The 24,728-nt window shown below is 41.7% G+C and overlaps 1 protein-coding gene across 38 annotated transcripts in view; it reads left to right on the top strand.

Annotated features, from left to right (window-relative positions):
- The window catches only part of Apc (APC regulator of WNT signaling pathway), a 96,979-nt gene that overhangs the window by 52,000 nt on the left and 20,251 nt on the right, over positions 1-24,728 (top strand). For 8 of the 38 annotated variants that reach the window (XM_087592084.1, XM_087592072.1, XM_087592071.1 and 5 more), the window contains 5 exon segments: positions 2,826-2,909; positions 13,920-14,024; positions 18,226-18,324; positions 20,667-21,045; positions 22,526-22,621. In XM_087592084.1, the coding sequence (XP_087448210.1) occupies positions 2,826-2,909; positions 13,920-14,024; positions 18,226-18,324; positions 20,667-21,045; positions 22,526-22,621 (763 nt within the window). 38 annotated transcript variants of the gene reach the window in all.

A 24,728-nucleotide genomic window follows, 5' to 3' on the forward strand; every position in this document is an offset into this window, starting at 1 on the left:
GTTCCAGAACAGCAAACTCTACATAAAGTAACCCTGTCTTGAAAAATTAATAATAAAAAATTATATCTAAGGTAATATTTAACACCATAACATGACACATTTTATAGTTTCATAATTGATAGGAATAAGATTATGTGACATGCATATCATGTATCTATTTGTATATCTGTTATCAAATTACAGTTAGTAATTTGAAATAAACATAATTGAAAGTATACATAAACATTTGAGTAGAAAAAATTTTTAAACCTTCTCTTTGGTATTTTTTTAAGATTTATTTATTTTTTATTTATTTATTTTTTTTGGTTCTTTTTTTTCCGGAGCTGGGGACCGAACCCAGGGCCTTGCGCTTCCTAGGCAAGCGCTCTACCACTGAGCTAAATCCCCAGCCCCAGATTTATTTATTTATATGAGTACACTGTAGCTGTCTTCAGACACACCAGAAGAGGGCATCAGATCCTGTTACAGATGGTTGTGAGTCACCATGTGGTTGCTAGAAATTGAACTCAGGACCTCTGGAACCACTGAGCCATCTCTCCAGCCCTTGAGTAGAAATTTTTTAAGCAACATGAGATAATAAAGTATAAGGCTGATGAGTTTTACTATATTAAAATTAAGAATTTATTGTCATTAGGAACCATCAGAGTAGTTACAAACTGGAGGAAGATAGTTATTATTACAACTAAGGATTAAAATCAAGAACCTGTAATGAGTTTCCAAAAATATGTTCTATTTACATTTAGATTTAAATTTGAGATTTTTGTATAATTATTTTTTAAATGTCAGACAGACCTATTTCCACCAAAAAAAAAACCTATGAGAAATATTCATTTGCATTCTTAGAATGTAACTATGAGTTATGCTTTTTGTTCCTAGTTTTGTTTTGTTTTGTTTTTTATTTGTTTTTATAGATCCTGAGAACATGATGACATAGTAGACATAAAATTCTTGTTATGTACAAAGTAAGTGGATAGATCCCGGGTTCTGACTTGAGTCCCAGAAGAGATATGAACCCGACTTCATTCTGGCCACTTTACGCCTGGATGTGGCATGTTTCATTTTGGTGGCTGAGGTTAACACTTTAGGAAATTTAATTTTGTATCTTGAGTGACACAACACATTTTTCCATTTGGGAATAACCATGTGAAAATTAAGTTTAACAATCACAAACAGGACAAAAAGGCAGGGCTGGCCTTCAGTGACAGCAGTACAAAGTGGCGTCTCCTTTATAAGAACAGAACAGAACAGAAATGACAGTGGCTGGAGTGGTGGCCCCAAGAGTACATCAGAGCTAGCACAGTGTAGGCATCATAGAAAAGCAGTTATTCTGCGAGAGCTTCCACACTTAAGGACATCTACAAAGGATGCTAGAGTCCTCTCCCCTGCTCAATCTAAATGGGCTTTATTTTGCATAGTTGTAAATGTTCTGGATTTATCCATAGACCTCAAATACTACACATGATACTATCTTTTGTCTATTTATATGTAACTTGTACTATAATGAGAGTAAAAAGGTGAGTGTGGAAATGTTTGTAACATCTGAGAATAATTTTCTGTACTGTACAGTGAACGCTTACCAATGAGTGAGAACAAGACAGCAGATACCAAAGTAGTCAGATGTAGTCCAGACTCTGTGTGCACCCCTGTAACCCAGCACTCAGGGCCGGAGCAAGAAGGTCGTGTTGGAGGCCAGCCTGAGCTACATGTTGATTCCTCTCTCAAAAAGAGGGGCTCAGGTGTGATAGCTCTACTTTAAAGCAAATTCAGTTGGTTAATAGTTATGAAAAATGTCGGCACTCAGTCTTAACATAAAAGAACCAAAATTAATAGAAGAAAATGTAAAACATTTGAGTCCTTAAGAAAGAAAGGAAACTCAAAAACAATAAAAGTCATTTTCATCAAAATTTAAAGTACCTGTCATAAAGAATGAAAAGGAAAAATATCTTTAACAGTATAAAGAGAGCAGTTAATATCCCTAAACTGTGAAGATTCCCGTGGATCAATTCTTTTTCTTTTTTTTTTTTGGTTCTTTTTTTCGGAGCTGGGGACCGAACCCAGGGCCTTGCGCTTCCTAGGTAAGCGCTCTAACCACTGAGCTAAATCCCCAGCCCCCCGTGGATCAATTCTTGAAGACTACCCAACAGTCTGTTTAAAGGATGGAGATGTTCAGTACAACATGTAGAGATAACTGGTAAATAATTCAAGGACATTTAAAGCAAAAGCCATTCTTGTTCCTACCTTTGTGAAGTCCATTTCTGCTACTAGTTTGGTTTTCAGCCTCCTTTTTCAGTGACATCTCATCCCACAGCATATTAGTGAAGGATGGGAAAATGCCCATCAGGTTGTAACAGCCCACTTCAGGGCCCATGTGCTGCACACACCTTTAATTCCAGTCCTGGGGAAGCAGAGGCAGGTCTATCTCTTGAGTTCCAGGCCAGCCAGGACGGCGTTAGATCATCTCCAAACACAAAAGCAATCACAGATAATGTGTTTCAGTGAACATATCTTTCAGAAGTTCCTTCACAGTGTGAATGCAGAACTGTATCATCTTTGTGTTCCTCGTATTGTAAATAAAAGTAATGTTCATTTGGAAAGCAGAAGCCAAAGAAACACAGTTCTAAGCTACCTTCAACCATGCACTAACTCCTAGGCAAAGTGGACAAAGAAACTGGGGGTGGGGGGAAAAGGGGCAGCAACCAAATGTAAAGTGAATAAATTAAAACAAAACACCCATGGCTGGCAGCTCCAGGGATACCCACACACAATTACGCACATGGCACATAAAAATAAGTGAGTATCTGACTTGTTCTCTTTTTCTATTTCAGCGAAGAATAGCCAGGATTCAGCAAATAGAGAAGGACATTCTTCGTGTACGGCAGCTCTTACAGTCCCAAGCGGCTGAAGCAGAGGTTAGTAAAGTCCCCTTTTGTTACATGCGTGTGTGTTACAAACAGTTGTGAGCTGCCATGTGGGTGCTGGGAGTTGAACCCAGGTCTCTTCTCCATCCCTAAAACATTTTATACTTTTCAACAATTAAAATTTAGTCTTTAGCATAAACTGTCAATTTGTATTATCAAATCACTACTTGAGCTATCATTACCCTTTAAGTAGGCTTTTTCCTATATGTAATCCCAGACATATGTATTTGTGGTTATCTCAGAGTCCTTACTGAAATGATAGTAAAAGCATTAGATGAAAAGAATCACATACACCAGAGAAAGTGACAGGAATAAAGATGGAGGCTCTGGAAGAAAGTTCAACAGACTTAACTGTTATAGCATATTGTAGGAAGGCTGTGACAGAGCCCAGGGTATATCGTGGGATCCTAAAGGGTTCCAGACTGACTCTGCAGGTCACCTGTGAATATAATTATTAGAAGAGACTGAAACAAGGTTAGTTGAAAACTGAAATGAGAACCAGGTGAGGTGGTGGGGAGACAACTTAGCAGTTAGAGCATGGGCTGCTCTTCAGAAGAACCAGGTCAGATTCCCAGCACCTGCATGGTAGCTCACACCATCTGTAAGTCCATTTCTATGGTATCTGGTACCCTCTCCTAGCCTCCATGGGTAGCATGCTTGCATTGCACATGATTGTACATGTATGCATATGAAGGCAACACCTGTACAGATAAAAATAAATTTAAAAAAAGAAGCAAATGAGCCCCTGAAATTTTCCCACATTTTCGGCACAACTGCTGCTGTTTCTCTTTTCTTTTTCTTTCTTTTTTTTTTTTTTTTTTTTTTTTTTTTTCTTTTCCTTTTTTCAGAGCTGGGGACCAAACCCAGGGCCTTGCAAGCGCTCTACCACTGAGCTAAATCCCCAACCCCGCTGTTTCTCTTTTCACTCCTAACAGAAAATTAGTTGCCCCACACACACCACCCCCCTCAGAAAGGATCTTTAGATAGATTACAGTGAATTTAGTGCAATTAATTGAAGCTGGAGACAGTGTATAAAAAGTTGAATTAGTTTGAAATTTACTCAATGGTGAGATTCCTGCTGTCCTCTAGCCTTGTCATCTCTAGGAAGCTTCTTTAAGAAACATAGCTAACCCAAGAAAAGGACTAAGGAGTCACCAACAAACCGGACCAGCTAGTCCATTCTGTGGTCACTGTAGCTGGCAAACTTCATTTAATTTTTCTGTAGCCCACTCTTCAGTCTGAGTGGACACTAACAACTGCACGGCATTTTACTAAGGTTCTGGTAAGAGAGATCGTAGAGTAGCAGAGTCTCGTGGCAGGGAGAATGGAACTGGGCACTACAGCCGACGCATGCCCAGCAGAAGCAGGGTGTGACTGCGCACGCTCTCCTGAACCTTGGCATTAGGGGGGCAGAGCAGCAGGCCAGCCTGGGACACATGAGGGCCTGTTTCAGTCATTCACCCAGGAGAATTTTTTTTTAAGAGGTCATGAGAGTTAAATTTAAAACCACAATTGAAAAATTAAAAGATAGTTTTTATAAAGTAAAGAAGACAGTGAAACACAGACTAGGATGCAGGCAGACATGGCTCAGCAAATGCAGGGACCACCATAGAGCTGGCCGGCCTGAGCCCACCGCCCCAGCCCAGGGCCACGAGGTGAAAGGAGCCGACCGCTCGCTGCAGCTTTTCTCTGGGCTTCATGGGTGTGAATACAGGGACACACACACAGACCTAAACAAGTAATAAATGAAGAAGGGCTTACATTTTAAGGAAAACTCTAAAGCCTAGAAAAGGAAGAGAAAATCCAACAAAATATAAAGTGAATTCCTTTAGATTTCTCAGCAGCCAACCTAGGAATCCAGGAAATATGACTGTGCGTTTTTTAAAATTCCAGAAAAAATTCAGTTCCTTTGATATCAATTATTTGAACTCATTCTTTGTCTTACGTCAAATACCTGAAGTTGGTATTGGACCCCACAAGCAAAATTGTTATTTATTTGTAAGACTGTTCCATCTCACCCTTTTACAACAGGAGCCTGTGGCAGCATTCACAGCCAAGAAGCAGAGAGCAGTGTACACTGGTTACGCAGCCAACATCCTCCTTTTATGCAGCCTAGGATCCCAGCCAGGAAATGAAGTCATCCATGGGGGCAGGTCTGTCCAGCTGAATTACTTGTGCCTCACAGGCATTCCCAGAGGCCTGTCTCCTTGGTGACTCCAGATCTCAGATTGAGAATTGAGATCATTATCACAGCAGTAACATTCACAGTTGTGAGGCAATTTAGAAATTCGGGCCTTTCCAAACATCCAGAATGCTCAGAATTCACTAAAAGCTCTTTATTTTCGTGATTCTACTTATTGTTAGGGGACACAACAAAAGCCAAATGGGAGACACATTGTAAATGTGCAAAGTCCAAAGATGCGGTGAGGTGGTGGCAGGTCAAAATATCGAGTGTTCTCCCCTTGGAATCCCAGTTTCTAATCCCTCATTTCCATGTGGGTTGCAAATTTACTTGGGGTTGCAAATTTGCAGGTTTTGATTTGTATTTAGGATGTAAAATGGTACACCTAAAAATACTTGGCAGTTCTACAAAACAGTGATGTAAAGTCGCAACGTAGCCCAGCAGTTCTAGACTCAGGCGTCTAGAAGACAGAAGTCACATGATTCTTTTTTTTTTTTTTTATACTTTAAATATATTTTATTTGCCAATTATATCTCAATAAAACTTGAAGAAATTTTCCCCTTTTTTTAAACTTTTTAAAATTAATAGCTGGGTGCAGTGGTGCATACCAGTAGTACAAGCACCAAGCAAAGCACTAGGGAGGCAGGAGGCAAAGGTAAGGAGATCACGAGTTTATCTTCTTTGTACTTAGACTACAAAGCAAGACCCTAAATAAACAAGCAAGCTTTTTTCTATACATCAAGCCCTTCTCCCTTTCCAGATCCCAAAACAGGTAGCTTGTTTTCTAATCTTTCACTTGCAATGGAAGCAGACAATAATAGAAATTGCACAAACATATACTGGGTAAATCTGCACACAATTTTTTTTCTTTTTTTTTTTTAAATTTAGAGAATACTTTATTAGTTTTTGTAATCAAACCCACGTTGATAAGACCTTACATATTTAATACAGTGTGTTACCCCTGTACAAATGGAAAAAACTTAAGTTCAACATTTCTAGACCAATATGGCTGTTAATTTCTGTACAGTGCCAACTCAACACAGTAAACGGGGATACTTTTTTCGAAAGTTGACAGCACAGGTAAAGTTTCAAAAAATTCAAATTATATATCTGTATATATATATTTATATTTATATAAAAAGACCAATAATAGCAGTGTGTTATGCATCAACAGCAGCAACAGCTTTTCCAGGTTCTGCAGTCATCTGAACAAAACTATAGAGACATCCAGCACACTCCATTAAAAAAAAAAAAAAAAGTAAAAAAACAAAACCCGAGAAAACAGCACAGTTCTGTTACTCTTGTGGTACCTGGCACCATTTTTTTTTTAAATTAGCTTCTCAATCATCATCTGGAAAGAAAACATTCTGAGCAACATCATTAAAAACAGCTCTGTCACTACTACTAGCACGGTCACTACTACGTATCATAAAGCAGGTACAAGCTATTTTACATCCACAGAGGTATGATACAGTACTGTCCTACATCTATAATACTAGAGGATACAATTTAAAAGGCATTATTTGAGACTTGATTCTACTTTTCCAGCAGAGGGCCCAAAGGATGGTGTGACACAGCTTTGTAAAGAAACATACTCTAGACAGGATTTCCTTTCACTAGTGGCACACTTCTAAGGATTCATTCTCTCCATGAATGTCAGCTAAAACCGTTATTAAAAAAATGAAATATCTCTAGAACAAAACCGTATAACCACCGGATTCACATGAAGATGACCTAGTGGAGACAAGCTGGACCTCACCTTACCAACAAGCTATCAAATCTGTTATTTTTAAACAGAAGTCACATGATTCTTAACTTGGGCATTCATTCCGCCTTATTCATTGTAGCCCAAAAGGATGGCACAAATGTGACACCACTGTAAGTAAAATGTGGCTAACTTTGAAAACTCATTACATCAGATTAAACCACATAAGCCCACTTATAAAATTGCCAGAAGACTGGGGAAATGGCTTGGTGGGTGAAGCTTGCTCTGTAAGCGTGAGGGCCAGAGTTAGGACAGCCAGAGCAAGCAGCTACAGCAGCTAAACTCGGGAGCTCTGGGATCAGTGAGGGGCCCTGGCTCCTGATCTCACAGGAGACTCCCAGGGTATCTTTGGGCCTCCACAACTGCATGCATGTGTGCACACACACACTCACACACTCGCACTTTTAACTAAATGTCAGAAAAAAAATTGTTTTAAAGAGACAACTTAGCGCAGAGCACTTGGTAGGTAGAGGGAATTGAGAATTTCAAGGCCAACTTGGGCAACATGGTGAGACCATGTCTCCCTAACAGAAACTCAAGACAAAGCAAATAGCCATTGCGGTGGGAATGGGGTCAGCTGTAAACGGGTGGGGAGAACTGAACTGTAATGACAAAATAGTCTAAAACAGAGTATGCTGATGCTTCGTAAATTTATTGAAAAACATTAAATTGAACACTTAACGGATATATTTTGTGGCACTTAACTGCTTAAACAAAACTGCTTTTATTTATTTCACTAAACCAGCAATGCACTCTTATTTGAGGCAGGGGCTCATGTAGTTCATGCTGGTCTTGAATTTGCTATGTAGCTGAGATGGGCCTTCTGATCCCTTCTGATCCTCCCTGCCTCTGCCTTCTGAGTGCTGGTAATAAGACTGCATTCTGCCACCTAGGGCAGGAAACTGTCCTCTGTTTTACAGTAGGCATAGGACCTCTGTCTACCAGAAGTCAGCAGCAGCTGGCCTTTCTTGTCTATAGAGGAGTAGTGATGGAGGACAGTGACCCAGGAGTGCAGTGCTCAACTCTGGGATTGGTGGAAGGAGGAAGAGAGGTGATGTCAGTTATTGTGCGTGGGCTTGGCAGTGTCTCTGTGACCTTCCTAGACTTGCCTTCTTTACCTGAGTGTCAGTTACAGGCAGTCTTAAAGCTTGTTTTCCCCCTTCTCTGAATCTTCTCTTCCCTGGATAATCTCATTAATGTTTTAAGATTTTAGGCACCATCTATATGCTACTCAGTCTTGATTTTTTTTTTTTCGTCCTGGGGGCCAGATTCTTAATCCTGTGTTTCTACCACTTAGGATTTGTCAAAGATTTTAAATTCAACATATCAAAACCTAATTAACTTACCTTTAATCCCAGCACTGGGGGTTGGGGAGAGGAGTCAGGCAAATCTCGTGAGTTTGAAGCCAGCCAGGGTCAACACAGTAAATTCTAGTCCAGCCATGGCTGCATAGTGAGACCTGTATCAAGAAACAAAACAACCAAAGCCCGCCTACCTCTTTGTCAGCCCCTCCTTCTTCCTTTTAGTCCCCGTCCTTCCTCTCCATAAACTCTGAGCAAAAGGTCATCAGGATAATGCTTCACACCCTTTAGCCACTGCTGGTTACTTCTTACATTTGCTGCAGCAAATACCAGGCACAAAGCTAATTAAGAGACAGGCAGTGAGAGGGTGCAGTGTCCTTGCTGGGCCAGGCATGGCAGCAGGAGCGTGGGATTACAGTCAGGAAAGGACAGACGGACACTGCTGCTCTGAACCTTCCCCCAGCATCCTGTGACTCAGTCAGGGTCAGCTGCGGAGTGGGTGGGTGCAGGCACTGTCCACGTTCAGGGTAGGTGTTCCCTCCTCAGTTACGCCACACCCAGGGCTGTGTCTACTAGGTGAGTCCAGATCTAGTCAGGTTGGTGATGAAGATTAGCCCTCACAAGGTCCACCCACCCCTTGTCAGCCTGACACCCAAACACATCCCTTTTAAATCATAAAATCCTTCCCAGACCCTCAAATATTCATAGTCTTTTCATAACACCGTGCATTTAGTCCATCTCTACACATCTCTGTTGCAGTCTGGAAATCACCACTCAGATCTCGGTTAAGCAAGAATAGTTTATTGAATGCATCCCTTAACACTGGATGTCCGGGCCCGCAAAAGACTCAGGAGCCTAATCACAGGACTAGTCTGCTGTCTGTCAGAGTAGACGCTGAGAGGAAAGACCAGGTTCAAACATTAAACAGCAAGGAGGGGAACAGTTGGCTGAGTAGGCAGGGTGTTATCAGCTAACCTTTAAGCTGACTGGTCCTGAGTACGGTAACGGGGTGGTTGATGGGTGGCAAATGGGAATTTCAGAACACTGAGATAAGAAGCATGAGTATTATAATCATAACCTTTCAGCTTATTAGTAGCATTCTTCAGTGTCAGCCACAAAAGCTACAGTGAGTTCATACATAGGTACAAGAAAGGCTGCCCAGTGTTCAGCTCTGACTCAAGCCATTTTAGACCTAACAGTTCATATTGACCTTTAATTGATTTGATGGGTCGGTCCTATGTAAAGCTTTGTGGAATTTCTTTTTTTTTTTTTTTTTTTTTTGTTCTTTTTTTTTGGAGCTGGGGACCAAACCCAGGGCCTTGTGCTTCCTAGGCATGCGCTCTACCACTGAGCTAAATCCCCAGCCCCCTGTGGAATTTCTTAAAATTAGCAAACTTCATACAGAACATTCAGAACATAGAGAACAAAACAGGGTATGTGGTCAGTGTGTCCGTGAGCCAAGTCACTTCTCTGTGTCAGTGACTGGCAGGCCTGTTACAGCAGCAATATGAAATAGCTGGCAGGCATGGAAAAAAATGGCTACAGCTACTGGGGATGGGGTCAGACCATAACAATTTCATAGTCTGATCAGTGCTGACATTGTTCAAAAACGGAGTAAAATAAGTAACAACTGTAACATTTTACAGCATGGTGACACAGTAGCGCAGTGAAACTGGTTGATGGACCAGAGAGAACTTATTATCATAATGGTAAAGATACTCTAAAACTGGATTAAGGTGAGACTGATAAATCTATTGAAAATCATTTAATGGAATAGGTGTATTCTGTGGCACCCGACTGCTTAAGCAGAGTGCTTTTAACTTTTTATTTATTTTTTTTAACAAAGCCAGTAATGCACTCCTGTCCCCCAGCACTCAGAAGGCAGAGACGGGGATCAGTAGTCAGCTACATAGCAGACATTCCCGTTCCAGCATGAAGGACTGGGTGGATGGTGAGGACAGATGAGAACAAAGTAAGTGGGAGCTGCAGCATGGCAGATGCAGGTGTTGCCCTGGCTCTAGTTCTGCCTCCTGCCTCTCATGCAACCTCTCTGTTAGGCTGCTTCCAGTCCGTGTGTGCCTCTCTTCAGGGCACTTTGTAGTTCGGCCGTCTCTGATCTACTGAACTCTTTACTGAAGTCGAGGCTTCACCTTCACAGCCCCGTGAAGTGGTCTCTCAGGGCCTCCATGCAGAGACTTCACCTCTGCTTCAGCCCCCAGCAGCCTCCTTGGACTCTTGCAAGTTCCCGAGAGCTAGAAAATCCTACGCTGCACAGCCGCAAGGCCACTAGAGCAACCATGTCCAGTTTTGTTGCCAGAGAGAGCGGCGGCCTGACCAGTTTTTATCTTTTCTGTCTGTGGTGGCCATTGTGCACCTGGCAGCAGAACCTGGGAACTTTCCACGAGCGTCACTGCAAGGTGACTTCTCATCTCAGTTCCTCCCCTTCCCTTCCCTATGAATCTGCACTTTTTCAGCCTGGAGTCCTCATTGGGTGGAGTCTTGCCTGTAAGGCACCTTTCCTACAGAGTGTGAGTTTCTTAATTGTGCGTGTCTCTAACATTTCTCATTTGTCTGCATCACTCAATTTCAGACCCTCCTGCTCCTTTGTTTGCCAGACTCCACATTTTCCCTGTATTTACTGTGAGACCATACCTGTGTGTTGTGCTATCTTGAAATTTCCTCTACAACTTAGTTTATTACCTTTGAATTTTGCCTCAATTTCTCAGGATGTGGTCAGAGCAGCCATGTTTTTTGCCAGATGTAACACAGCTGGCTTCTAGCCCAGTTCCGCTAGTCTTTGTTCCCCTGGGAAGCCTGAGAGCACAGTTGTCACTGTGTGTCCTTCTCTCAGCGCTACCACCAGAACCTTCATTAAGCTCTGCTTAGGGTGGTCCATAACCTGTAGGCCTCAACCTTTTGGGAGGAGGGAGTTCACAAGACTGTCAGAAAACACAGTTATTTACATTAAGATTTGTAACAGTAGCAAAGTTAAAGTTAAAAGTAGCAACAAAATAATTTTATGGTTGGGGATCAGTAAGACATGAGGAACTGCATAAAAGGGCAACAGCATTAGGAGGGTGGAGAACCCCTGGCTTACTACATTCTAGGGCTTCTGTAGTCCACAGACCAGTCCCAAAACCTACCTACCTTGTGGGCAGAGTCATCGCAGTAGCAGCCCTGCTCCTCATGCCACTTCCTATGGGAATTACTTTTCTCCTTGCTGTGAAAAATTACCTCCCAAAGTTGAAGAAGGGTTTGAAGGGGCACAGCCTCTCATTCTGGGAAGGCATGGGGACAAGCTCGTGAAGTGGGTAATTACACTGCCCCTACAGTCAGGAAGGCATGGGGACAAGCTCGTGAGGTGGGTAATTACACCGCCCTTACAGTCAGGAAAAGGAGAAAGAACGCAGGTGTTCAGCCACTTCCTCCGGAATTCCCTCTGTCAGTGTTGGCACCCCATCGGTTAGTGATGCCCACATTCAGGATGGTCTTTCTTCCTTGTTAGTGTCTGTAGCCTCCCTCTCATGTGTCCAGGGGTTAACCAAGATTAACCGTCACACTAGTCTAACACCAAAGCCCGTCAGGTTTCTCTTTGTGGCTGTGCTTCTATCTCCACTGCCACCCTTCTGTGACACATCAGCCTCTTTACTAATGCTACTGCATTGGCCTCCCAACTGCCAATTAAGTCGCTTAGATTTGACCGGTTGATATGTTAATATTAACCGTGTGCGGCAGCAGCTGGCCACACAGTACAGTTGATAAGAGTACTGACCTAGCGTGCACAAAAACCTGGGTTTATCCCTAGTATGTAAACCAAGGATAGTGTCACACACACATCCGTTATCCAGCATTTACAGATATGAGGCCAGATTGGGTTACATGAGGCTGTCTAAGTAGATGAAGTGGATGTGATAATGTGGTAGCCTCAGAATAACTTAGAGAAAGCAAATCCAACAAAATCAGCAGAGTCTTAAAAACCGCTTAAAATTATTTTTATTCTATGTATATGAGTATCTTTTTGCCTGCTTCTAAGTTTATACACCACATGTGTTCCTGGTGCCAACAGAAGCCAAAAGAGGTCGTCAGATGCCTTAGGGTTGGAGTTACTGATGATATATTAGCCACCATGAGGATACTAGAACTTGAACTTGGGTTGTCGGGAAGAGCAGCCAGTGTACTGAACCACTGAGCCATCTCTCTGGTCCCATAACCACGTTAGTTCTGCTCACCGTTTTACTTGTAGTACTTGAGCAATGTTGTGACCTTTTGATATGCTACAAGAAGTCACACTTCCCCTGCTGCAGCTCTTTCCATGTGATCTTCTGTTCACCTAAAATGTCGTCTACCCTCCTAGCTATCAGTTCCTCTTCCTAGTGGTACTTCCTACGAGAGCTCTGCCTGCCTTCGGAGCACTTGTTCAAGTTTTGACTTTATTGTCCTTTTTTGGGGGGATGGGGCAGTATGTTCCCTTGAGCTAGGACAAGCAGACAGTAGTGTTTGCTATGAGCACACTGATATCTTCCCCTGTGCTTGTCAGGATCCTTGACTAGTTTTATCATGGGTGACTGGATTTCTACTCTGGTTGATTTAAGTCTTCAGCTTCTGAATTACTAAGGGTCACTAGCTACAGCTGTTACTAGTTGTCTTAGTTAGGGTTTTAGTGCTGTGAACAGACACCATGACCAAGGCAAGTCTTATAAATGACGTTTAATTGGGGCTGGCTTACAGGTTCAGAGGTTCAGTCCCTAATCATCAAGGCAGGAACATGGCAGCATCCAGGCAGGCATGGTGCAGGAGGAGCTGAGAGTTCTGTATCTTCATCTGAAGGCAGCTAGGGGAATACTGGCTCCCAGGCAGCTAGGGCAGGGGTATTAAAGCCCACACCCACAAGGCCGTACCTATTCCAACAAGGCCACACCTCCCAATAGTGCTACTCCTTGGGCCAAGCATATATACACACCATCACAGTAGTTTTGGGTGAAAACAGTACATGTAAGTTATTTTTTTAAGTCATGTTTTTAAATGCTCTAGAAAGGCTTAAGTGTTAAAAATCCAGGGAAAGCATTTTAAAATATATGGTACTTTATGTCAGCTTGTTAAAGCATAGTCTTTACGTTAGATATAACAATAGCATTTTCCTAAAGGGAGCAGGTAAGAGTTTCTATAAAAGATGGCAGGAGATTATTTTAGTTCTTCTATCTGTGGTAGTGGTTTACAAAGTCTCACTTTGTATATCCTGTTCTAAAATGACTACTTTTACTAGGTATAATATGTCACTTTTATTTCACATAACAGATGGTGGGTACATTAGCAAAGTTTTCTGTTTTATTTATCAGTTTTGATGAGCTTGTCACTTGGTCTCATATGACATTAGCACATGTGCACATGCTCTTCCTAAAGTGTGCCTACAGGGGAGTTATTTGTAACCTTCGGTGTTAGTGTGACTGCTCTATTTACATCTCTATTAAATGCCAATGTCAGGTGACCTTGGGTGGGTTGTGTTCCCGATACTGACTGAGAGGAGCACATCTGGTGGAGGATGGTGTTTCTGTGAGCCTCTGGAAATCCTTTGTCTGCAGCTCGAGTGCTCAGGGGACACTTAGCCGTGCTGGAGGTGGGAAGTGCGGCGTGCACTTCTTTGCCCTTGTCAGCCTATATAATTGATTCATCAAGAGGCTTGAAGCAAAGAATAAGCTGTGAGCTCTGAAAGCGTACCGGTTTTGTACATAACGATACTAACTCCATGTTAACAGAGGTCATCTCAGAGCAAGCATGAAACTGCCTCCCATGAAGCTGAGCGGCAGCTTGAAGGTCAAGGAGTGGCAGAAAGCAACTTGGCAACTTCTGGTAGTGGCCAGGTATGAACATCTTCAAATTGACAAGTCATATCTATTTCCTTAGAATGTGAGCCCCTGGAAACATTCAGTATCAAAGTACTCTCTTTTATTACATTTAAATGTACGTTCTGAACTTGTTGGAATGTTTTATGCTCCGGATCACGTTTGTGTCTGTCTTCAGCAGCTGCCATGTGTGGTCTGAAGAGAATTTACTTCCGTTGGGTTGACCCTGTTGTGTTAGCACAGTTCAGCTCTCCTCCAAGGCCTCAGGACAAAGACTCAAAGCTCCTACTCTCTGGTGTACTTTAATTTACACAAACTGAGAAATAAATCTTAACTGGAAAAGATTATTCTGATGCTTATAAATAATAAGCTACATACATACCATGGTTTATTGAAATAAGACAACTTTTCAAGCATGCGTTCTATATTTTTCAGAATTCCTCGCACAGGCTGTTTTATGTTGTAAATTAATAATACTTAAAAACTAGAATTTTACTAAATTGATCTTAAGATAATTTCTCTACTATCCTAAGTTACTTTTGATAGTATTATTTATATCAAAAAATGGAATAATATTCTGTTAATTCACTAATATATAAAGCTTAAAATACTATCTAAAAATATTTCCTTGTACTAAACTAAAGCAGATATTTTATTCCATATCACTAGTTAGTATTATACAGGAAAGTTATTAAATGGTGACTTAGGATAAAATAATGAGATGTAAATAGAAGTTGTGTGAGTTCTTTCTTTGTGTTACTGTTCCGCACTGTAGAGGAGGAGTTGAGTTTCACTTGACAGTTAGGTGTTTAAGTGTACATGATGTCAGGCCTGATCACTTGGTATTGGACAGTGAAGGGACTTGTCTCTGGAGAACTATTTTTAGTTGCCTGTAGTTGTTTGTCTAGGCATGTCTCCTCCCCACCTACACCGGAGAGCCCCTTTCCATAGTGGCATGTCTGATGCCACTGTCCTTGTGCGGGTCCTGTTTAGGTGCTATATCGTGGGCAGAGCTTCCCTGTCATTTCTAAGAGATACAATTTCAAAGCAGATTTCCTGGTCCTCTGGCTTTTACAGTGTTCTGACCCCTCTTCTGAGATGTTGCCTGTGGTTTAAGTACAAGAGTTGTGTTGTAGATGTGTACACAGAATCAGTTGTTCTCTGCATTTTTACTTTTCTGTAATGGTCTCCTCCTATTTCAGAGAGAAGCTTCTTTAGTGAGGGTTGGGAGCAACCCTGAGGTGTGGGTGTAAGGATAAGGATTTAGAATGGAGTTAAAGAGTGTGCTGCTTTAATAAATGATTGGTAATAGTCTCCTCCAAGAGCTGTGACCTCACTTGTCATAGATAGCTGACTAAACTTACAGTTCCAAGTATAATTTCACTTCCCTCCTGGTTAGCAGGCCTTAATTCTAGTTAGGCTACTGTTTGTTAACCACCAAACTATGTATGAGTGCCACTGTGCACCCTTAGGGATATATAATATTTACTCTATCTTCCTTCCTTCTTTCTTTTAACCTATATTTATTTATTGGTTTTTATTCATAGGTGTCATATCTGGGTAGGGCTGTTAGTTGCTCCCTGCCCCCTGTCCACGGCTATGAAAGCTAGTCCTCAGGGAAGAGGCTTTAAAATGTCAAGATCAAAGCTGGGCATGTGGCATGTCCCTATAGTCCTGTAACTATAAGTGGGATGCAGAAGCAGTAAGACTGGGAGTTCAAGGCTACCTCAGCTACAGAGCCAATTAAAGTCATTTTTATTTTGGGAAAATGGAAGAAAATACTGTACTGATTTCCATTCCTCTGTCACTTAGGGTGTCTGTCCCCAGAGGCCTGTTTGAAACTGACAAACCACTCAGACACTGATCTTAGTCAAACAGGGATAGTTTATTGAACATATACACAACACCCAAGAGTGATCAGTCAGGGACACAGTCAGAATCAGGAGCTGAGACCTCCACCCTGACTGTTTCCCAGGGGCAGCTTATAATGGCAAAACCCACAGGGGCTCTTAGCAGCCATAAAATCTCGTACACTGGTGCAGGAAGTGCTGCCAGACAGTTGGGCGGATGGGTCAAGTCCGAGGAGGACGGGAAGGAGCTCACATAAGCAGTGTAGTTAGTGTTGCTAACTATGCAATGCCATTCTCACCTTCATTGTGATTGCCTCTAATGGAGGGTGAGGGTCTGGGGAATCTCCAAGAACACCAAAGCATAGAACTTAACAGGATTTACGGTTCATGATTAACTCGGGCATGGAAAAGGTTCTCTGTAACAGTGTTAGATGGCTGGCAGCAGATATAAAACAAAATGGCTACAGTACTGTCAGAAAGCTACCTAGGTCTTAAAGAAACCCCATGTTATTTAGTGTAAGAATGGAGAAGAGGGAATCTGATGAAAGGAATAAATCAGAAGCACCGGCCAGTAATTCTAACACCATGAATTGAGGTAGGATGGCAAGTTCGAGTCCAACCTGGGTTACATAGTGAGTTCTAGGCTAGCCTGAGCCACATGGAGAGACACTGTCTCAAGAAAAAGCGATAATTCTGAGCCGAGTATTTATTTCCTCTTCAAATAGTGAATTCTTTTGTTTTGTCTTACATTAATTCCACCAACACTGTATGTGTGGTTATCCTAAGGTAGATGAACAGTCAGCATCAGTGAGTCCAAGATTCCTTACATTCAGCCATTTGAAAGGCTGATGCAGGATTTAGTCAATTTTGTGCCTTCAGAGTATTGGGATTAAAAGGCCACAACTGGCCCTTCAGCCTATCTTGATAGGTTCTGTATAGATGACATCTTTTTCCTGAATTCTTCTCTTCATTTATATTATATACTAACTGAAGTTCCCATCCTTCCACTCATCCACCACCTTCCTCGTTTGCACTCCCTGTTTCCTTTCTGTAAAAAGAGCAGGTCTCCCAGGGATATCAACTGAACATGGCATATCAAGGTACAGTAAGACGAAGCCCAACCCTCATATCACAGTGAATGAGGCAACTCAGTAGGAGGAAGGGTCCCTAGAGCAGACACACACCCTTCCCAAGCATCAAGCTACACAACTGTAACAGTTATGCAGAGGTCGAGCTCAGACCCATACAGGCTCTAGGATTGTCACTTCATCTCAAAACCAACAGCAAAGGGAGTCTTATGTAGTTGCTTTGTGTACCACAGCCTCTGATAGGTAACTGAGTGAGTAACTCATGGCTGTGAAGGAGAACTGATAGATCCTTGCTAGGAGAAGGATTTCTTGATCTGTGGTACATTTCCTTGGGAAGCTAAGTGAAGCCAATTATTCAGACAAGTCCCTGCTTGTTTATGTCGAACTTCTTCTTAATGGGGTCTCAGCTTTGCTGTTTGAAGGTCTTTGATAATGTCTTTGGCAATGATGATGAAGTTCAAGCACAAGTTAGGGAAAGGTGGACCCGTGGGAGAAGCCATGAACTGCTGCTGTCTCTAGGATTCCTTACTGTGGGCAGTTATAGATGGCACAAGACAGTTACCCAGATCCATCCATATGGATCACATCCACTTTGACTACTCATTTTATTTCTGAAGAATGTTCCATCATCTGTCCCATAAATATTTCACTCTACATTTCCAAGATAAGAATGTTTTTCAAAATGCATACCAACTGTCATTAATATTCCCAAAGAAACAAATGATTCCTCAATAGCATAGGGTAGCCGATCATGATTCATTTGCTGTTTTTTCATAAGTGTGTTTATCATATTTTGTTTGACTTTTGGCCTAGATAAGGACCATGAATCAGAATTTGTTGGTTTATATCTAAAATCTTTGCCACCAGTGATTTTCCCATCCTGTCCTCTGTTCTTTTTAAACTAAAATTCTGAATTTGCCAGTCTCCTACATAAAGTCCAGTGACTCCACAGCTAAAATCTTTTAAAGCCCCTCAGATACTTAGTTACTTAAACTAACCTATGTCCTCATTAGAGTACACCATACTCCGTACTTAGGTCCTCAGCGCTACCGTAAGTTTTATTTACTGCAGCTCTTCAGGCCATAGGCGGTCATTGCCTCTTTCTGTTCTCCTCTGGCACTGCAGTCTGCTGGTTGTGTTATGCTGCAGTTGTCATCTCCTCATCTTTCCCCATAGAGTCCCAGTTCTTTCTAGACTGAGAGTGTCAGGGTGGTCTATGTTCATAATCTAAATATAAATCTGTAAATCTAAATGTATATCTATAATTTGCTTAAATTCTAGAGTTCAGCTGCACGTGTGGATCATGAAACAGCCGGTGTTTTGAGTTCTAGCGGCACACACTCTGCTCCTCGAAGGCTGACGAGTCACCTGGGAACGAAGGTAACAGCAGATTGCACCTTCTTGCCAGTGCTAGCGGTGCTGTGCTAAGATGGTCTTCATAACATTTAAAGAGTTCTCACTTGGTCTTTATGACATTTTTATACAAAGCATAAAAGGAGGACATGAAAATTATAAACACTACAGAATTGGGTGCCTGTTAGTTTCATTTTCAGCTTATTATCCATTTACCCGCGAGCAGCCTAAGCTCCAGACAGGCCGATGTCTTCATGACCCTGGTGCCTTTCCACATCAGTGCCGTGCCTCCCCCACCTTGAGGGCCTGTTGGTCTCCACAGCTCAGGATTCTGAGCTCTGTGTCTCCAGAAGATAGTTTCTTAGCTCCTAGAAGCTTCTTAGCCACTCACATCCTCTGTCTCTGTTACTAACAGTCGGGATGAACTCCCTCTTACAATGCAGATTGTTCTCCGTCTTTACATTCTCAGAGTGGCTACAAGTGAGTGTTAATGAGTATTTATTGAAATGGATGGAAAAAATTCATTGAAATTGAACATTAGCCAATACAGCAAACATCTTAAGATCATGGGAAATGTGTGAGAAGAGAATCTCATTAGTATTTTTGCTAAGGTACAGTTATGAGCAATGCGTTTTCAGTCAAAACCGAAGAATTACATTGTCCTCATAGCATACTCTGTGCTCTTTCAATAATATGGCAATGCCCAGGAAACATTAAAATAACATTAATTTAAGAAGTGAATTTTAAGGCTGAAGATGTAAATCATTAGTAGAATGCTTGCCACATATGTTCATGGCTCTAGGCTCAGTTTATTAAGGAGAAAAGGCAGTTAATTGAAGGAATGGCTAGTCAGTCCTAGCTCACGCCTTTAATCTCAAAGGCAGAGACATGTGCATCTCTGGGTTTGAGGCCAGCCTGGTCTACACAATGACAGCTAGGACTAACCAGAGAAACCCTGTCTTGGGGATGGGAGGTATAAGGAGATGAGTAGAGTGATCAGTGGTGAGCCACCGTAGTTTCTGTTTGGGACCTCTCTAAGATGTGCCAGTAAGTAATTCATCTCTACGCAGTCACCGGTTTCATTCTTACTGAAAAGGAAGAAGCTGCTTCAGCCCATTCCAGTCTAGAGCTGATGCGACAGGTTCAGCATCAACACAGGGTTGACTCTCGGCACCTGGACATTGGCAGTCGGGTGCATTTCCTTTAGCAGGGATTTGCGTAGGCCTGGTTTCCTGTTTAATATAAAGCCCTTCATTTTATAGCTCGGAAAATTGATGCTCAAGGGAAGTCAGATAAATTAACTAGTACCACACAGCTTGCTTAAAAGTAATGGAGCCAAACTTTGGGGCTAGGTCTGATGAAAACACATGTATTCACATCGTGTCACGGCCGTCTTAGAACCAGCACCAGTGGAAGATGCTTGTTCCACATCCCAGGCAGTGCTCTGCACCCTCAGCACGGGACTAAGCCATCCTGTGAGTGGAGGATGTTAAACCGCACCCTGGCCTCTACCTGCAACCCTAACCCTCATGCTCCACTGTTGTTAGGACCAAAATTATGTCTGCACACACAGCCAGACGTCCTCGTGGGTCTGACCAACACGGGATGCCTTCATACTGTGCCCTCTCTTTCCGTGGAGTAGCCTCTGACTTGGAAGGGAAGCTGGCAACAATCCTTGCTAACCGGATGCTGTTTTTCTATTTCTGATTTGCTTCTAAGTTAATCTGTCAAAGCAATTAATGCTTACCAATTGCTTCAAAAGAAAAGGATGACACATCTTTGCTTTGCCATGCTATGTGATTGTGACGTTTTTCTTTTTATGGCAAAATAATTTTATATAATAGATCATGTAAGTTTAAATGTCATTATAATCTGATGAAATGTAATGATTGCAAAGAATTAGAATTTAGTAGATTATAATTATTGCAAATGTTTTTATTGCTTAGAAGTAAAATGCAGTTTTAAATTATATAAAGAATTGAAATCAAACAAATTCCAGAGAGAGAGAGAGAGAGAGAGAGAGAGAGAGAGAATGTGAACGAATGGAGATCTGAGAGAAGAAAACATTATTTTCATTCATAATAATCAGTGACCTTTAACTGATGCTGACAAATAGCAATTTCAATACTGTAAGAACCTGCTTTTTTAAAAAAAAAGAACAAAAACAGTCTGTACTATTACTATTTATTCACATAAACCAACTGTGGATATTTTTTAAAATAGCTGTCATCACTTCATCCAGAAAAGGTTTTTTTTTTGTTGTTTTCATTTTTATCAAAGACAGTAAATCATCCCATTCATCACTTCATTAGATCTGGCTTTTGGGTATTAAAGTTATAATTTTGTTTCTAAACTCGTTTGGCCCACAGGTGGAAATGGTGTATTCATTGTTGTCCATGCTTGGTACTCATGATAAGGACGATATGTCACGAACTTTGCTAGCTATGTCTAGCTCCCAAGACAGCTGTATATCCATGCGACAGTCTGGATGTCTTCCTCTCCTCATCCAGCTTTTACATGGCAATGACAAAGACTCTGTGTTGTTGGGAAATTCCCGGGGCAGTAAAGAGGCTCGGGCCAGGGCCAGTGCAGCCCTCCACAACATCATTCACTCACAGCCTGATGACAAGAGAGGCAGGCGTGAAATCCGGGTCCTTCATCTTTTGGAACAGATACGAGCTTACTGCGAAACCTGTTGGGAGTGGCAGGAAGCCCATGAACAAGGCATGGACCAGGACAAAAATCCAAGTATGTTCTTTGTAGTGTACATCACAATGCATGTTTCAAAGCATATGTAAAAGCTTTCAGTTAGAAATTCTTCTTAGTTAGTAAACTGTCCTTATCAATAGAAGGAATTTGTGTTAGCTAACTAATGCTGCTTAAGGCTTAAATCTGCATTTCCCTGAAAAATATTTAGCAAAGGAAAGTGTTACGTGCAGTCCTTAACTGTGTAAGCAGAACAGACGTAAGGGTAATCTGGCTGGGCAGGCACTCCCCTCCTCCCTCAGTGCATCAGTGCCCCCTGCCCCGCTAAGCTGAGGGCTCAGTTAAAGAGAACAAAGACAAAGGCCATCCAGTCAGGGCTGTATGGATAGCAACAGTCCCATGCTAGAACTTCCAGGCAAACTTTCAAGAAGCACAATAAAAAAAAAAAATTGTAGTTAAAACTTAGAGGTAGCTGCTTTGATGATTCTCGTGGAATCTCTGCATTTGGAGATGGAGACCTGAGGATCAAGAGTTCAAGGTTATCTTGGACTGCACAGATTTCATGAGACCCCGTTACAGAGAAACACGAAAAAGAAGACACTACTTATTAGAGCTAGAATCAGTGTGAGCAGTTAGGTTGCCTTTGGATGAAGTCAGGAACGTGATTTCACATAAGTTCCTTCAGCTGTTAGCATCCAAACTGTAATCTTTTCTATTTTCATATCAGTATTCCCTGGACACACTACCTATTGGTTTTTGATACTAACAATAGCCGTTTGAAGCAGAAGAAAGGACAAGTGTTGTTGCTTCCATTTATAAATTAAACTGAGGCTTAAGCTAAAAACACTTTCATATGTTCTAGAACCTGCATAGCAGCATTTTCCTAAGCTTAATATAAAGATTATTTCAAATCTTAAAAATGTGTAAGAAAAAGAGCAGAGATGATTTTTTTTTAATCCACTTAGAAGTCTTGGGGTGAGAGACACTTTCTTTGGAGAACATTCCTGTCTTGGTGGATACCCATATTTATTTACTAATTCATATTATTGCTTCTGAAAAAATATTTTCTGTCAAATAATGACTTTTGAAACCTTGCATATAATATTAAAATGTAGGCGCATTTTCTTTAATACCATTTTCTTTAAATTTTTACTATGTATCTGCCTATATAGGAAACTTTCTGTTGAGTATCATATTTGTATACAGCGGTATGCTTTTAATTCATGACTATAATAGTTGTTTACACTGAAATTAGAAACAGAATCCAACAGTGTTATACCACAGTGTATGTATTCTTAGCTACAGCAAACCTAGGAGAGGTTTAGTTTGCAGTCTTGGTTAGGGCTGCCATGCTCCCGGAACTGCTGGCTGTTCTCCTGTAGTATTTACTCCATCCACAGACACTCGCTGCTCTACTAACCTATGCTCTAGGGCTATGTTAGTAACCTCTGCGTATTTAAACACGTAGGAGCACTGCTGTAAGATAATGAAGCATTATGGCTTAGGTGACTTTATTTTTCAGTGCCAGCTCCTGTTGAGCATCAGATCTGCCCTGCGGTGTGTGTTCTGATGAAACTCTCATTTGATGAGGAGCACAGACATGCGATGAATGAGCTTGGTAAGAGAAGAGCTTTGTAATGCCACAGATAATTGCGGGTGAATTGTTTTTAAAACACAAAAGAAATTGATTATTCCTTTAAGTTTAAACAGAGAAGTTGAACTAATGTAAGGCCACTAACTTCAGCTGCTTCCATCCATATAGGGAAAAAAGTGAAAAAAAGTGGACCCTGTTCCCCACGGGAGACAGGGTCCTGTACCCTGGTCTCTATGGGAGACAGTTATGAAGTACAGAAATGTCTATCTCCTGTAAACCAGCTTCAGTTTTTAAAATCTTAACTGAAGATTAGAAAAACTACCAAGTGGACCACTTCCATCCCTGTCGCCAAGTAGATTCTGTGGTGTCTGATGAAGAGACAGTTTGCAGTATTTGTCAAGACATCATTGTTCTTGCAATCTTTCGGGCACCTTGGATGAATCCCAAGAAGGACAGTTACAAGATTTTAGTTTATCTTAATGGTTGTCAGTATTTTACTGGATTTTAGCCGTGGTTGAAACTGGGGCATGTGGAAAGACATGCTCTAGCTGAAGTCAGGAAACGCGTGTTAATTTGTAGTAACAGTCCTTTAGGTGTGTCTACTACACCCTCTACACCCTGTAATCATTGAGCATCCGTTTTTTCATGTTGGTTTTTCTTTAATTTCTAGGTTTATTTTACACATATATTCATAAACTGCATCACGCTGAGCCCTGTCATGTGAACTGGATTTCTCTAGTCGTGCCACACACAAGAACCGCACACTGAGTCTGTCCTAGTATGGCTGTGCCCGTGCTTTTGTGCTGTTCCTTACATCACGCCCAGCCCCGCCTTGCATCCTCGTCGTTTACTGTGAACGGGGCACAGTTCCGAGCCTTGAGTACACACACAGTACTGCAGACAGCGAGTGCTCTCCCCTCAGGGGCATCGCTTTGGGAAGCTCTGTCTGTTCTGTGGTTTGAGGCCTGCCCTCCATCCGTGCTTTTCTTCCCACGGGCCCACCTGGTCCTCTTGCCAATGTCCTGTGAAACCTCAATCTTTTGGGTTTTCCCCATTTCAGTACAGTCTCAGCATTTGTGGATTTTTTTTTCCTAATGCCAATACTTAAGGGATCCAACTACATACATATAAGGGATAAGACCAACAGCCAGGAAAACTCAGCTTTAAGACATTGCAAAGATTTTTCTATAAGTGCTCGTATGCTCCAATGGACTGTAGACTAGGACTGACACATTAATTATCTGAATTTGAGAATAAAACTTAGACTCAGTATTTGTTCCTCTTCTTCTTCAGGTAGGAAGGCTACCCGGGGCATTTCACCACAGGAGCTAGGTCAGGGGCTTTCAGGTGAGGAGCAGGATGGGGCCTCTGGGGGTGTGGCTGTGGGGACATAGCCACAGGGTGACCTTCCTCTCACTCCTTGCCTTCAAACTTGCTCTGCAGCAAAGGACAGTTAGGGTCTGTGAGTCAGTGAGAGCCAGCATAAGATAGCACAGGGATCTGGCAGCAAGGAGTAAGGAAGGGGTCCGTCCTGGTTATGCAAGGAAGAACTCTTAGACCTAGTCAGTGAGCACTGTCACTTGTATGTATGTGGGGATCCCAGAAAGTTTGCTAGGCACTGGAGCTTTTTAAGTTTTTTAGTTAACACACTCTGGCTTCCAAGAAAAATAATGTATTTACATTGGTATTTCACAATTTTTCTTGGTCATAACAGTCAGTACTTGCTAGGCCAGATATGTCAGACTTCCCATAGGAGCCCAGGAACCCCATCAGTCAGTGTGAGTGATGCCTGTGGAACTGCAGTGTCAGTCTGCTGTGGACCCGACACTCACTTAGAATAGGACATGTCATGCTAATACGGATACCCAAGCCGTGTTAGAACACACATGTACTTTTAAATCAAATATCTTAATCTTGTTTTAACCAACAGTGTAAATTATGAGCTCTGTTTAATATCATTTGGAACTGTTGAATTTGCACTATATTTCAGTGACCCCTTTTACAGTGAATTTTAGTTTTTGCCTCAGAATTCACTGATTTTTTTTTACTTGCCTACCATTAGAAAGGATCCTTTTTTCTCTAGTATTTGAATGTACTAATTTTTCATCAGTCGTCATACTGTTGACATCCA

The sequence above is a fragment of the Rattus norvegicus genome, chromosome 18 (assembly GCF_021556685.1).
Source record: "Rattus norvegicus strain SHRSP/BbbUtx chromosome 18, alternate assembly SHRSP_T2T, whole genome shotgun sequence".
NCBI classification, from domain to species: Eukaryota; Metazoa; Chordata; class Mammalia; order Rodentia; family Muridae; genus Rattus; species Rattus norvegicus.